We start from the raw sequence: 16,807 nt of genomic DNA, 5'->3' as shown, positions 1-16,807 counted from the left end.
TTGAATACGACACAAAGACCTCTTTCTCCAGAACATGGTCATACACAGATCCTTCTATCATCACTCTCCAGATGGAACCTTGACTGATCATTAAAGGCAACCTGTTATTCTTCATTCCAGCTAGTTCTATCTGTTGCACTAGAGTTACTGATGTAATAAGATGTGGTGGGGGTTGGATAATAAACAATGCGCATTGTGAACAGTCCTGGTACTTCTTAATACTTTGTCTCAGATGTGAATTAACATATATACTCCAAATCAGAGAGGCAAATCTGTCAGCTGCAGCCTGTCAGCTAATTACAGTCATGTTCTGATCCCACTGGATCAGAACATGAGGTCTGAGTACTCCAGAACCAGGATGATAACTGTTGACTAGTCCATAGTCTATATTAGGATCTCATCTAATATGAGAAGCAATTTTCCACAGGAGGCAGAAGGCATTCAGAGGGACAAAGTCTGGATATGCAATCCGGTTCACACTCATTCAATTTGGTATATATTGTTCATATAAATCAGTGGTCTCAAACTGCGAGCCCGCGGGCCGCATCCGGCCCCCGAAGCAATTTTACACGGCCCGCGAATACATTTCAATTATGTATTTGTTGTAAATATGGTGCTTATATTCAGTCTCATTTTGTTAAAAAAAAAAATAATAAAATAAAAAATATTCAGGCACATCAGCTACTTTTAGATCGTGCATTCGGCCCGCATGCAATTGGAGTTTGAGACCACTGATATAAATGATTTGAGCATCTTAAAAGCCTTTCCAACAAACTGACTCCAATATAGTCTGATGCAGACTTATAGCCTGTTTGATCATTTGAATATATTATCTCAATGCAAATGCTTTAAGAGTTCTTTTAGGGTGGGCAATTTTTCTAACACTGAATATTTGTGTGTATAAAAATTAAGATATACAATTTAAAAGAGGCTAACCTTGGCCACTTCACATAAACAGAGTATTACTTTTCTTAATTCTGATGTGTCCATTTCTAAAATAACACAAATTTTGTTTTACTGAAGCAGAACACATTCTCTAATTGAAAAATAGATTTCTTTATAGCTGGCTATATTTAAATAATAAAAAGATAAACAGTGAACAATTACATTTATTTATTATTATTTCATGGATCTGAAATGCTCAGAGATAAATGATTTATTTCAATTAATAACATAATACAACTGGTATAGATATTCAGGTGAACATTTTTTCTTAATGTTAGAATTATATACCATTAAATCTAAGCTTAATGATTACAAATAGACTAAAAATTTTACTACAGCCACTTGAAATTTTTGCCACAACTGCAGAAGGTAGTAAACTGACTACCACTTTGTCCAGGAAAAAATGAATCAAAACTACAAAGGATGTCAAGGTTTTTTTAGTAATTTATTTATTTAACAGTAATTTACAAGGACACCACGTGGACACCAAGATCAGCCTGACCCCAACCTCAGTTGGGGTCAGGCTGATCTTTAATTTCCACATGCCAAACCTGATGTTACAATGCCTTAGTTTGCTTGTTGTGCACTACACTGGCCACTAGACAAGCAGTTTGCTGCCAGGTGAAACAGTAACAACCCTCTTTCCACATTTCCCTGTTACTTTCTACAGATGCTGACCCATTTGAATAAATGAATTAAAACTCACTTACTCAGAATGGATCAGATCTGTATACATTAAATATAATAAAAATTAAATTATATATTAAAATTTAAGCATTAACTACCAAAAATATATTAATATGTAGTACCGGAATTCAATAAAAATTAAAAACATTTAATATAATTTTTAACATTTGTTAATGTGAAAAATAAACACATGCACTTGAAAATAAATTGCCTTAGTATAAAACAACCCAACTCACTTAAAAAGTATGATCACTGGTAGCTGAAACTGATACTGCTTTAAACTTTGAAAACATTGACTTTGAAATAATTTATATAAAAAAGGAAAACTGGAAGTTTCTAGTATATGAAACTGATAGCTGTTCAGTTTCTCTGTGAAATCATCTGACAACATGCTAAATGCATCTCAATCTGACTTGATTCTACTGTGGCACATCCCAGTACATCTTAAATATTCGTATAAATAGTACTCCTTTCGGCTGACCCCTGTCAAAAAAGGTTTTTTTTTTTCCCTTCATTTTATTTTATTTATTTATTATTTTTTTTAAATTTTTTTAGGTCCTAGCCACTGAAATCTCAGGAAATTAGGTGGCAGGACCTGCCAGTGTAAATAACTATAATAGTGGTGTACCTGGTGTCTGCCTTCATGAGGCAGAGTGTGGACAATGTTGGGTTCCATTAGGGGCTAAATGACCAGAGGAACAACGGTACACGACACTACACATGTACAAAATTCATACACTTTTAAACCTCTGGCATTGACAGTGTTCTGTTTCGCACCCACATTGTATAGTATGCGGAGATGGGGGAAACCCCTGGTACCGTTTGACACTAAATACACTCTACGCCTTAGAGCATCTAGCATTCTTAAAGCATTTAATAGCTGGTATTTAAATACTTTAAACTTAGGCACCAATATTTAAATAATGTTATTTAAATACTGGCTCCTTTTGTCAAGACACAAAAATCCATTTAACTGGCTGAGAGAAAACAAAATAATTTATTGCCAAGGTTTTTGAATTAGTCCAAAGCAGATTTTGATTGGTTACAATATCTGCTTTTGACTAATTAAGAGGATTTCCTGGAAATTGGTGCAGATCATCATCGAGAAGTGTAGCAGTTTCGACAACAATGTCAAAGCATGTTTCTTAATTCAAATCTAAAAAGTAAAAATTTTTTTGAAGTTTTATAGTACTATTCATTTGTGATCCATAGCCTTTCAAAGCAATATGTTTATGTCTATGTATTATAATTTTATTAAAAGGGTTTTATTTTTATTTCCCCATATATTCATTACAATCCATGAAGAAGTAATACATAAAACATTGGAATTTTTCCTGTATTGTATAAATAATAATAATAAAAAAAATAAAATAAATAAATAAATGCACAATTAAAATGTAAGCTCAAAGTGATCATGTTTCTTGATTCAAATATAAAAAAATATGGAAATAAAATGTACAGTCAATAAATGAAATGTGTATGGGCTTATTTTAAGGGGGGATAAGGCCAAATTATGTGCTATTGCCATTTATAATAATATCTTCCCAAACATGAAGGTTATTACTATAAATGAGAATACCAAATGGCTTCCCAAGGACACAACAAATAGTATGCTTGCTCAGAATGCAAAACTCCAAGAATGGTCCATAACAGAGAAGTGTATAGGTTGATGGTAGTAATGGAAGCAAATAACTGGAAGGGATTACCACATGATGATAATCCATTCCAGTTGACAATGATTCTATTGTTATTCTACACAATTATTTGGTAGGTTTCGATTGTCTTGAAAAATGCAGAATGAACACTTACTTTAATCGATTGTTTCATTACTTAGTACACAGAGCAAGTCAGTGATACACCAATTATTTACCTAATACCTAGCCCAAAACACAAGCTTTTTCCAGTAAATTCATTTTTTTCACTAAATATAATCATAAAGTTGTGTTATTTCCCACAGGTGGGTTCGATATTGAGTATCTTGGACCTTCAATGTGACTCAGTTAAATTTCTCACTCAATGGCCATTCTACTATGTTGAACGATTTATTTTGTAGTGACTCAATGGTTCAATCACTTTTCTGTACTGACTCCAGTCAGATAAAAGACTTGTTTTGTTATCACTAGTATGTAGAGATACATATTTAGAGGGAATTCTAAATTCTGCTAAAATGGCAACACCTCTGTGAGCTGTGTTTGCCATCTCTCTCTCTCTCTCTCTCTCTCTCTCTCTCTCTCTCTCTCTCTCTCTCTCATCTATAAAGAGTATTCTGAGCAAAAAAGACAGAACTGCATTTAATATTGTTTGTTGGACACTTTGTACTTAATCAAAATATGTGCAGGAAACACAGAACTGATCATTTGACAAGTATAAAAGGTTGCTGGTCAAACAGTTTCCAGTACCAGTTGCTCCTTACTAACCACAGAAAACAGATATGGCAATAGCAAGGCTTGAATCAATAGACCTACTATGCCAGGCATTTCAGGCATGATGGTAAAAGTGTGGCAAACAGGGAATGTTTTTGGGGGATACCTTAAGTTGATAATTAAGTTATTAAGTATGAGTACCGCGGCCCACTAAAATATTGCCCTTTATGCTAATTTATCCTTCTGATACAGTTCCTTCCAAGCAGATAATGTAACATGTTACAAAAGCACAGATTGTTTGGAAATGGTTCTAGGAACTTGTGGGTGACTCTACCATACTACACTGGCCTGTCAAGTCTGGATCTCAAACCAACCAAGCATCTAAAGGATGAGGTGAGACAAACTGTTTGCAATAGGGATCTGCCACTATCCAAGCTGATACAACTACTGAATGCAATTGAGCCTGGGTTAGTATCCCTGTAAAGCACTTTCAGTACCTCATTGAGGCCATACCCTGATGATTTGCAACCACTCTGATGGCTAAAAGAGATGGTACTTGCTATTAGATCAGCGTACCTAATAAACTGCTGGTCAATAAGAGTGAGTGAGTGTGCATGCATGTACACAGAGAGAGAGAGAGAGAGAGAGAGAGAGAGAGAAATGGCAGGCCAGGTAGCTGTTATGCTCTAATACAGGTTTGCAAAATTTATCACATTACAATGATATTAGCTTACTCCTACTAATTTGATAAATTATGGGAAAAATCAACAGAAAGTTGCACAATTTGTTGAAAAACATTCATGGTATACCTTAAATGTATGCATAGGAGAATTTGCCAAACAGAAATAAATAAATTAAATATTTATGAGGGGTAGATTAAAAAGAACTTGAGCTATGCCTGTTATTTAGTCAGTAATATCCTTAGTCTTTCTTTTTCAAAACAGCATCCTTAACTATAGCAGTTTAATAATTTATAAAAATGTGCTACAGGCCATTTTCCAAGAGCATTTATGGTACTTTGATCAAAGCATTTTTCATCATAAATATATTTCACGACAGATATAAACTATTCTGTAATTTTTAAAACTAGTCATTTTTCACGATATATATAAACCAGTCTGTAATCAAGTCGCAATGTCACAATGGAGGTTAGGCAAGTCAAGACAGATTACAAGAAGTCTCTTGCAAAGAATGTCAAGAAAAGTGGCATAGACTTCTTTACTTATTAACAGTAGAAGGAATGTGGTTGAATCACATTGATCCACTTGATGTTGATGATCCTGCTCAGGTTGCTTATACGCTGAATAGACATTTTGCATCTACATTCACACATGAGGAATTCTTTAGGGAAAGGATGCCAGAAGTTTATCAAACTAACATAGATCTAAATAATTTTGTGATAGCTGAGAAGAAAGGGGAAGAAAAGTTGATGAAGTTATCAAAAAAATAAATAAAAGGGACCTGGACTGGATGGGATCTATCCAATTATATTAAGGGAGGCAGCAGAAGTAAAACTTTTAGCCATAATTATGAGAGCATCTCTGTATGCTCTCATAATTATGGCTAAGATTCAGGGGAAGTCCCTATGGACTACAGATGTGCAAATGTATTCCCAATTCACAAAAGGGGGTCAAAACGTGAAATTAGTAATTATAGACCTGTTAGCTTAACTTCTTTCCAAGAAAAATAATGGTGTAACTGATTAAAGATTAATGAGGGCCTTCTAGACAAGAATGCAATAAGTCACAGCATGGATTTGTTGAGGGGCAATCTTGTCTGAGTGGCTAATATGATTCAGTAACCAAGGAACTGGATGCAGAAAATAATTTTGATATCATCTACTTGGTTTTCAGGAAAGCTTTTGATACTGTTGCACATAAAAGACTGCTGTATAAATTGGAACAGCATGACATTAATAGCAAGTTGGTAGTATGGGATGACTGGGAGAAGGCAGAAAGTGATCATTAATAGACACTGCTGTTGTTGGACTAATTTCATTAGTGGATTCCCCCAGGAATCAGTGCTCGGCCCATTGTTGTTTTCTGTATTTATTAATGGTACTGATTAAGTATATCAGACTTAATGTTTAAGTTTACAGATGATACAAAAATTGGTACAGTGATTAATGACAGTAAACAAGGTAAGCTACTGCAACAAGATCTAAAAAAATTAGGTAGATAGGCTGAGAAGTGGCTATTGAAGTTTAATATTGATAAATGCAAAGTATTTCATACAGGGAAGAGTAATCATAGATTAATGTACCAACTGTGTGGTACAATACTCAGAGCAGTTCTCTGAGCAGTGCATACTGGCTGCCAAGACAGCTCATGGGGTTTTGTCAATGATACACATGAACACATCTAGCAGGGATAAGGAAGTGATTATTCCATTGTACAAGGCAATAGTGAGACCACATCTTGAGTACTGTATATAGGTCTGGATGCCTCATTCTAGGAAGGCTGAGGATCTGCTGGAATGGTGTAGAAACGTGCAACAAAGTGCAAAGAGATTGGTAAAGGGAACAAAAGAGTGCTGTTATGAAGAAAGGCTTCAGATCTGCAAATTGAAGCATCTGGACACGAGGCACCTGCAAGTAGATCTGATTGAGATGTTTAAGGCCTTGAATGGATTAAGTAAGGTCATTGCTGATGGCACTCTTCCACTTGTTCAGACTACACATATGAGGAGGCATAATTTTAAATTGAGGAAGGATGATTGCAGAACAGATATGTGGAATTTTCCTTTAGCTAGTAGGTGGTTGATTGTTGATATAAACTTCCATCTGTTGTTGAGAAAGTACATAGTTTGTATATATTCAAGGAAGAAATAGATGATTATCATTTGTGGGGATGAAAAGGTAATGTGGGAAGTGTCCTTTTGGCTGATGATTTATAACCATGCATTCTTGCATGATTTGCCACTATTAATGCTAAAGCTAAAATGTTTCTCCTTCCTCCCAAAATGTAAATACAACAAGGTAGCATTATAAAAACTATTCATTGTTTGATTTTTGGATAAATTGCTATAGAATTATTCCTTTAACACCAAAAGACAGAGGAACATCAGTTTTTTTTTGGCAGACTGAGCAGTACAAAAATTTTTTTAGTGGTTGGAATTCTTTATTTCAAATACCAGATTGCTACTTAGTCTCTGATCAAAATGTTCTATCCATAATTTTGTCAGAAATGTCAATAAAAAATCTGGGTTTTTTTTTTTCTTCCATGTCAGAAATCATTGAAGGTAGTGCAGAATCCCATCCGCTGCAATCTCAGAACCTGTTTAATGCCAGTCATAATATTGCGAGACCATTCAAAGTAAACATAAATTTTTCTCTCTAATTCTCATAATGATTGTGTTTTAGCTTCCTTTAGCAGTTACTCTGCTCTTGCAATATTTGCATCTGTTACAAAAAATGCAAATATGCTCATAAATAAGCTCAGTCTAAGCACTTGGTCAGCTGCTTCTTATTTTTTCCTTCATCACTTTTAATTCTATTGGAATGAGCAGAAGCCTGAAAAACAAGATGCAGGATATTTCAGAGACTGCTGTAAGTCATTGTGATACAAGTAAACACATGGGTTGTGTTAGGGTAGCTAAGAATAGAAACAAGTGCAGGTATACTTGCGTGTACACCAATGCTAGGAGTTTAGTAAATAAATTTCATGAATTTGAGGTATTGCTCAAAACATCAAAGGCAGATATTGTTGGGATATCAGAGACGTGGTGTCACACAGATATAAGGAATGCAGAACTGGAATTTGGGGAGTACAATGTGTATAGAAAGGATAGACAGGACAGGAGGGGAGGAGGGGTTATGCTATTAGTTAAAAAACACATAAAATCCAAGGAAGTGAAGCCAGTCGACATTGATGGACAGGGCAGTGTCGAGTCAGTTTGGTGTGACATAAGCATAGGTAAATCAAAATTGAGAGTAGGAGTGTGCTATAGGCCTAATGACTCTGATGAGTATAATAAGATACTGTACAGGGAAATAGAATGGGCCAGTAAATCAGAGAGTCTTATAATGGGGGATTTTAATTTCCCAGATATTGACTGGAATTTGTGGGTTGGTCACTCACACACTAGCAGGGCTTTTGTGGATTTATTGGATGATTGTTTTCTACACCAGCATGTTCAGAAGGCAACTAGAGGGAGTAATACTCTTGATCTGATTATCAGTAGTGATTCTTCATGCATTAGGAATCTGCAGATAAAGGAACCACTGGGTGGCAGTGATCACAGTGTGCTGAAGTGGGATTTACTCAAGGAGGTAACTACCATCAGAGGCAAAGGGAAGGGTTTTTGCTTTCGTAAAGACGACTATGATGGTCTGAGACAGTATTTAAATTCTATACAGTGGGACCAACTGATGATGTTACCAACAGCAAATTCAAAATGGGAAGCATTCAAGGAACTAATCTTGGAAGCTACCAGGCTTTACATACCAACCAAGAAATATTGTTCAAGGTTCAGGCCTAAATGGTTGTCAGATGAACTAATGAGACATATGGCAGAGAAGAAAAATGCATGGGATACATACAAATTAATGGGTGACATGGAAGCCTATGATAGATATAAGTTGGTCTGTAACCAAGTCACAAAGGAGATTAGGCAGGCAAAGGCAGATTATGAGAAATCCTTGGCAAAGGACGCAAAGAAAAACAGAAAAGAGTTCTTTACCTATTTAAACTCAAGAAGGAAAGGGATGAATCAGATTGGTCCACTGGATGTTGATGGTTCAACAGTTGAGGATCCTGCTCAGGTGGCTAACAATCTAAACGAGTATTTTGCATCTACATTCACACATGAGGAGTTATTCAGGAAGGGGAATGTCGTAGGTGAAGTAAACATTGGCAGTGAGCTAGATTATTTTCTAATAACTGAGAGGAAAGTGGAGGAGAAATTGCTGAGGATAAACATAAAAAAGGCACCAGGGGTGGATGGGATCTATCCAGTTATATTAAAGGAGGCAGCAAAGGAAGTAAGCAAACCCCTAGCCATAATTATGAGAGCTTCTTTGGACTCAGGGGAGGTACCCATGGACTGGAGATGTGCAAATGTAACCCCAATTCACAAAGGAGGATCAAAGGCTGACACAAGTAATTATAGACCTGTTAGTTTAACTTCGGTTCCAGGAAAATTAATGGAGGCACTGGTTAAAGAAGCACTGCAGGATCATCTGGACAAGAATTCAGTTATAGCTCAGACACAGCATGGTTTTGTTAAGGGCAGGTCTTGTCTGACCAATTTGATTGGATACTATGATGTAGTCACAAAAGAACTGGATGCAGGGAATAACTTTGATATTATATATTTGGATCTTAGAAAGGCATTTGATACTGTTGCGCATGGAAGACTGCTGCACAAATTGGAGAAGTGTGGCATTGGAGGCAAATTGCTGCTATGGATAAAGGGATGGTTGAGTGGCAGAAGACAGAGAGTGGTAATCAATGGACACTGCTCAACGTGGACTAATGTTATTAGTGGAGTTCCTCAGGGTTCAGTGTTGGGTCCATTGTTTTCTGTATTTATAAATGATATTGATGATGGTGTATCAGGCTTAATGTCCAAGTTTGCAGACAATACCAAGGTTGGCAGGGTTGTTAAGGACACTACTGATACTATGCTGCTGCAACAGGATCTGGAAAGGTTGAGCAGATGGGCTGAGAGGTGGCAAATGAAGTTTAACATTGACAAATGTAAAGTACTACATATGGGAAACAGTAACCCCAGATCAACGTATCAACTCTGTGGTACTATGCTGACAGTGGTAGAGAATGAAAAGGACCTGGGGGTAATTGTGCAGGCAGATATGAAGTTCTCTGAGCAGTGCAGACGAGCTGCAAGAGTAGCTCATGGTGTCTTGTCAATGATATACAGGAATTTTTCTAGCAGGGATAAGGATGTGAGTATTCCCTTGTATAAGGCATTGGTCAGGCCACACCTTGAGTACTGTATACAGGTCTGGAGGCCTCATTTCAAGAAGGATGTAGAGCTGCTCGAACGAGTACAGAGAAAGGCAACAAGATTAGTGAATGGAACAAAGGGTTGCTCTTACGAAGAAAGGCTTAAGTTTTGCAAATTACAGAGCCTGGAGACTAGGCATCGGCGAGGTGATCTGATAGAGGTGTATAAGGCTTTGAATGGCTTGAGCATGCTCAATGCCGATGGGATTCTTCCTCTTGCTCAGAATAATCACCTGAGAGGGCATAAATTCAAATTGAGGAAGGACGGATGTCGGATAGATGTGCGGAAATTTGCCTTTAGCCAGCGGGCAGTTGGTTTGTGGAATAGACTCCCATCGCTTGTTGTTGAAGTTGATAGCCTAAATAAATTTAAGGCTCAGCTGGACAGGTATTTCGAACGAACGGAGGGGTGAAATGGGAGTAGTGGTTGGTTTTTTTTTTTTTTTTTTTGGCTGATGCTGAATAAGCTTGCTTTCTTGCATCATATGCCTCTACTAATGCTAATGCTAATTCCACCAATGCCAATCTTTTGAAAGGAAATTCAGTAGGTTTCTGGATCTCACGGGTCTCTTGACCAATTTTCCCTCATACTGAACTCTATTGCAATTCAGTTACAAACACTAAGAAACTTGCTTTAGCTGCCATTAGTGATTAGTACTAATTACTATGAAAGGGTAGCACTCTAGTGAATGCCTAGAAAAACAATTCACTGCACAATAATGAAATAAGGTATGACAAAGATCACAATGACACAATCTAAGGAGTAATTACTTAATTGCTGCAGAGCCAGCCCATTTATTTTTGAATCTACCCTTGAACATGTGCAAATAAATTCACTTGAACAACAGTTCTAGTTATTTTATTTTAAAAATCAGAATTTTTATAAATTATATTTATAAAATAGTTACTTTTTGTGGCTCACTTAATTCTGTAATAAAAATAAACAATTAAAAAAAATAAAAAAAACAATGCATACTGCAGCCAAAAGTATTAACTCTTAAAACCACAATGTTTTTCATTACTTACTTTGCCTCAAGGGCCAAGGCACAAATGGCAGCAGCTATAGGTGCAGAAGCTGAAGTTCCAGTATGAGATTTGGTACAGAGAGTAGATGGATCAGCCTTTTTATTCCTCTTTAACTCTCTTATATATGATGTATCCATATCTACAGTTACCTAAGATATAAAAAAAATAATTTTATTATTTTAAAGTTAACTTTTTTAAAATTCAAAATACTTTTATGTGGAGAAGCTCTTGCAATAATAATGTCAGTTATTGCAAGAAATGTTCAATGTCATGGTTTCCAATACTCAAGGCCCTTTTTCTAATAAAGGGTCTTATAAAATGGTTTGAGCTAAACTCAAAAATAAATCAGAACCAGCCAATCAAAATTTTTAACTGGTTACAGTAAATAACTCACAGAAACTGCCTCATCATACCATTAAAAATACTTAGAATCCTAGAAAAAAATTCAACTAATTGAATATAAATTCCCTTTTATGCAAGACTTTCTATTTTACAATTCAAAGGTTGCTCAGTTAAAATATGATTTTAAGACTTTTATTAAAAATTTTTAGAAGTCTTAAAATTCACCTCTAGAGCATTTAAACAAGTATCCTTGTTCACTAAACTAAACAATACATTTCTTCTTCAAAACTTTTTTTCAGTTGTTGACATAACAAATATTTTGGCTGTTTTTGACCTTGCCATTCAAATTGAATTTTCGAAACTTCTTTAACAGACCAAAAGGTACAGGAATTTTTGAACAACTCTCAGCGCAACTTTTGAAGGAAGCCCTGAATCAAGTTGTACAAGTAAACACATGGGTTGTGTTAGGGTAGCTAAGAATAGAAACAGGTGCATGTATACCTGCGTGTACTCCAATGCTAGGAGTTTGGTAAATAAATTTGATGAATTTGAGGTATTGCTCAAAACATCAAAGGCAGATATTGTTGGGATATCAGAGACATGGTGTCACACAGATATAAGTAATGCGGAACTGGAATTTGGGGAATACAATGTGTATAGAAAGGATAGACAGGACAGAAGGGGAGGAGGGGTTATGCTATTAATTAAGAAACACATAAAGTCCAAGGAAGTGAAGCCAGTCGACATCGATGGACAGGGCAGTGTCGAGTCAGTTTGGTGTGACATAAGCATAGGGAAATCAAAATTGAGAGTAGGAGTGTGCTATAGGCCTAATGACTCTGATGAGTATAATAAGATATTGTACAGGGAAATAGAGTGGGTCAGTAAATCAGAGAGTCTTATAATGGGGGATTTTAATTTCCCAGATATTGACTGGAATTTGTGGGTTGGTCACTCGCACACTAGCAAGGCTTTTGTGGATTTATTGGATGATTGTTTTCTACATCAGCATGTTCGTGAGGCAACAAGAGGGAGCAATACTCTTGATCTGATTATCAGTAGTGATTCTTCATGCATTAAGAATCTGCAGATAAATGAACCACTAGGTGGCAGTGATCACAGTGTGTTGAAGTGGGATTTACTCAAGGAGGTAACTACCATCAGAGGTAAAGGGAAGGGTTTTTGTTTTCGTAAAGGTGACTATGATGGTCTGAGACAGTATTTAAATTCTATACAGTGGGACCAACTGATGATGTTACCAACAGCAAACTCAAAATGGGAAGCATTCAAGGAACTAATCTTGGAGGCTACTAGGCTTTACACACCAACTAAGAAATATTGTTCAAGGTTTAGGCCTAAATGGTTGTCAGATAAATTAATGAGACATGTGGCAGAGAAGAAAAATGCATGGGATACATACAAATTAATGGGTGACATGGAAGCCTATGATAGATATAAGTTGGTCTGTAACCAAGTCACAAAGGAGATTAGGCAGGCAAAGGCAGACAATGAAAAATCCTTGGCAAAGGATGCAAAGAAAAACAGAAAAGAGTTCTTTACATATTTGAACTCGAGAAGGAAAGGGATGAATCAGATTGGTCCACTGGATATTGATGGTTCAACAGTTGAGGATCCTGCTCAGGTGGCTAACAATCTAAACGAGTATTTTGCATCTACATTCACGCATGAGGAGTTATTCAGGAAGGAGAATGATGTAGGTAAAGTAAACATTGGCAGTGAGCTGGATGATTTTGTAATAACTGAGAGGAAAGTGGAGGAGAGATTGTTGAGGATAAATATAAAAAAAGGCACCTGGGGTAGTAGTAGTAGTAGTAGCACATGATGCAAGAAAGCAAGTGTAGGAGCTTATGCAGCATCAGCCAAAAAAAAAAAAAAAAAAAATCACATCATTCCCTCCAAATGCCTGTCCAGTTCCTCCTTAAATTTATTTAACCTATCAACTTCTACAACGACAGATGGAAGTTTGTTCCAGCAATTAACCACCCGCTGGCTAAAAGCAAATTTCCGCACATCTATTCTACATCTGTCCTTTCTTAATTTGAACTTATGTCCCCGTAGGTTGGTAATCTGAACAAGTGGAAGGATCCCATCAGAATTCAGCGTGCTCAACCCATTCAAGGCCTTATACACCTCAATCAGATCGCCGCGCAGGTGCCTAGTCTCCAGCCACTGCAATTTGCAGAACTTAAGCCTCTCTTGGTAAGAGAATCCCTTCATTCCCCTCACCAATCGTGTTGCTCTTCTCTGTACAAGCTCAAGCAAATCTACATCCTTCCTAAAATGAGGCCTCCAGACCTGTACGCAGTACTCAAGGCGTGGCCTGACCATTGCCTTATACAGAGGGACAATCACCTCCTTTTCCCTGCTAGCAAAATTCCTATATATCATTGACAAAGCCCCATGACCCGCCTTAGCAGCCTGTCTGCACTGCTCAGAAAACTTCATATCTGACTGCACAATTACTCCCAGGTCTTTTTCATTTTCTACCACCTTAAGTGTAGTACCACACAGTTGGTACGTTTCTCTGGAGTTACTTCTACCCATATGCAGTACTTTGCATTTGTCAAGGTTGAACTTCAGTTGCCACTTCTTAGCCCATCTGCCCAAATTATCTAGATCCTGTTGCAGTAGCACACTGCCATTACTGTCATTAACAACCCTGCCAACCTTTGTGTCATCTGCAAACTTCGACATTAAGCCTGATATACCTTCATCAATATCATTGATAAATACACAAAACAACAGTGGACTCAACACCGAACCCTGTGGGACTCCACTAATAACATTAGTCCACGAAGAGCAGCACCCATTGATTACCACCCTCTGTCTTCTCCCACTTAACCATCCTTTTATCCATTGTAGCAACTTACCCTTAATACCATTCTGCTCCAATTTGTACAGTAGTCTTCCATGCGCAACAGTGTCAAAAGCTTTCCTGAAATCCAAGTATATGATATCAAAATTATTTTTTGCATCCAGTTCCTTTGTGACCACATCATAATAACCAATCAAATTTGTCAGACAAGATTTTCCCTTAACAAACCCATGCTTTGTTTGAATTATTGCTGCAGTCTTGTCTAGATGATCCTGCAATGCATCTTTAACCAGCGACTCCATTATTTTACCCGGAACAGAAGTTAAACTAACTGGTCTGTAATTACTCGTGTCACCCTTTGATCCACCTTTGTGAATTGGGGACACATTTGCACATCTCCAGTCCGTGGGAACCTCCCCTGAGTCCAAGGATGCTCTCATAATTATGGCTAAGGGTTTGCTTAGTTGCTTTGCCGCCTCCTTTAAAATAACTGGATAGATCCCATCCACCCCAGGTGCCTTTCTTATGTTTAACTTCAACAATTTCTCCTCCACTTTGCTCTCAGTTATTACAAAATCATTAAGTATCCTGCTACAATTTGATAACCTTCTTCCATTTTCAAATTGTAATAATTCCTCACGTGTGAATGTAGATGCAAAATACTCATTCAGTTTGTTTGCTATCTGAGCAGGCTCATCAACAGTCGAACCATCGATGTCAAGTGGACCAATCATATTCAGCCCCTTCCTTTTAGAGTTTATATAAGTAAAGAAATCCTTGCTGTTTTTCTTAGCATCTTTTGCCAAAGATTTCTCGTAATCCGCCTTCGCCTGCCGAACCTCCTTTGTGACCTGATTACAGACTAGCTTATATCTGCCACAGGCTTCTGCGTCACCTGATAATTTATATGCATCCCATGCATTTTTCTTCTCTGTCACGAGTCTCATTAGTTCATTTGATAACCATTTAGGTCTAAACCTTGAACGATATTTCTTAATCGGTATATAAAGTCTAGTAGCTTCCACGATTAATTCTTTGAATGCTTCCCACTTAGAATTTACTGTTTGTAACATCGTCAGTTGATCCCACTGTACAGAATTTAAAAACTGTCTGAGACCACTGTACTCTCCTTTACGGAAGGAAAAACCCTTTCCTTTACCCCTGACGGTAGTTACCTCTTTGAGTAAATCCCACTTCAGCACACCGTGATCACTGCCACCTAGTGGTTCCTTTATCTGCAAATTCTTAATACACGCATGATCACTGCTGATAACCAGATCAAGAGTTACTTTCTCTGGTTGCCTCTCGAACATGCTGCTGCAGAAAACAATCATCCAATAAATCCACAAAAGTGTGACTAGTGTGTGAGTGACCAACCCACAAGTTCCAGTCAATATCTGGGAAGTTAAAATCCCCCATTATAAGACATTCTGATTTACTGGCCCACTATTTCTCTGTACAATTGTTCATTGTACTCATTCAAGTCATTAGGCCTATAACACACTCCTACTCTTATTTTTCCTTTCGCAGTGCTTATCTCACACCAAACTGACTCAACAGTGCACTGTTCATCTATATCAACTGGATGCACTTCCTTTGATTTTATGTTTTTCTTAATTAACAGCATAACACCACGTCCCTTTCTGTCTTGTCTATCCTTTCTGTACACATTGTACTCCCCAAATTCCAGTTCTGCATTCCTTATATCTTTGTGACACCACGTCTCTGCTATCCCAACAATATCCGCCTTTGATGTCTTGACCAACACTTCAAATTCATCAAATTTATTTACTATACTTCTAGCATTGGTATACATGCAATGCATACATGCTCCTATGCCTATTCCTTGTTACCCTAACACATCCCAGATAACCAACTATTCCATGATGACTGCCATCCGTCCCTGAAACCCCCAACACCCCTCGCTTCGGGTGGATGGGATCTATCCAGTTATATTAAAGGAGGCAGCAAAGGAAGTATGCAAACCCCTAACCATAATTATGAGAGCTTCTTTGGACTCAGGGGAGGTACCCATGGACTGGAGATGTCCAAATGTAACCCCAATTCACAAAGGAGGATCAAAGGCTGACACAAGTAATTATAGACCTGTTAGTTTAACTTCTGTTCCAGGTAAATTAATGGAGGCACTGGTTAAAGAAGCACTGCAGGATCATCTTGACAAGAATTCAGTTATAGCTCAGACGCAGCATGGTTTTGTTAAGGGCAGGTCTTGTCTGACCAATTTGATTGGATACTATGATGTAGTCACAAAAGAACTGGATGCAGGGATTAACTTTGATATTATATATTTGGATCTTAGAAAGGCTTTTGATACTGTTGCACATGGAAGACTGCTGCACAAATTGGAGCAGTGTGGCATTGGAGGCAAATTGCTGCTATGGATAAGGGGTTGGTTGAGTGGTAGAAGACAGAGAGTGGTAATCAATGGACACTGCTCAACGTGGACTAATATTATTAGTGGAGTTCCTCAAGGTTCAGTGTTGGGTCCGTTGTTGTTTTCGGTGTTTATGAATGATATTGATGATGGGATATCAAGTTTAATGTCCAAGTTTGCAGATGATACAAAGGTTGGCAGGGTCGTTAAGGACACTACTGACGCTATGCTGCTGCAACAGGATCTG

At 37.4% G+C, this 16,807-nt stretch overlaps 1 protein-coding gene across 1 annotated transcript in view; it reads right to left on the bottom strand.

Moving 5' to 3' along the window:
- Fur2 (furin-like protease 2) overlaps window positions 1–16,807 on the bottom strand; it is a 319,466-nt gene that overhangs the window by 137,521 nt on the left and 165,138 nt on the right. The window contains exon 9 of the mRNA XM_090382727.1: window positions 10,988–11,136. Coding sequence (XP_090238853.1) covers window positions 10,988–11,136 — 149 coding nt within the window. The remainder of the gene's footprint in view (window positions 1–10,987; window positions 11,137–16,807) is intronic.

The sequence above is a fragment of the Mastigoproctus giganteus genome, chromosome 1 (genome assembly GCF_048544385.1).
Source record: "Mastigoproctus giganteus isolate SK-2022 chromosome 1, ASM4854438v1, whole genome shotgun sequence".
NCBI lineage: Eukaryota > Metazoa > Arthropoda > Arachnida > Uropygi > Thelyphonidae > Mastigoproctus > Mastigoproctus giganteus.
The sequence above is the reverse complement of the archived record's forward strand: the minus strand, read 5'-3'. Positions and strand labels throughout refer to the sequence as shown.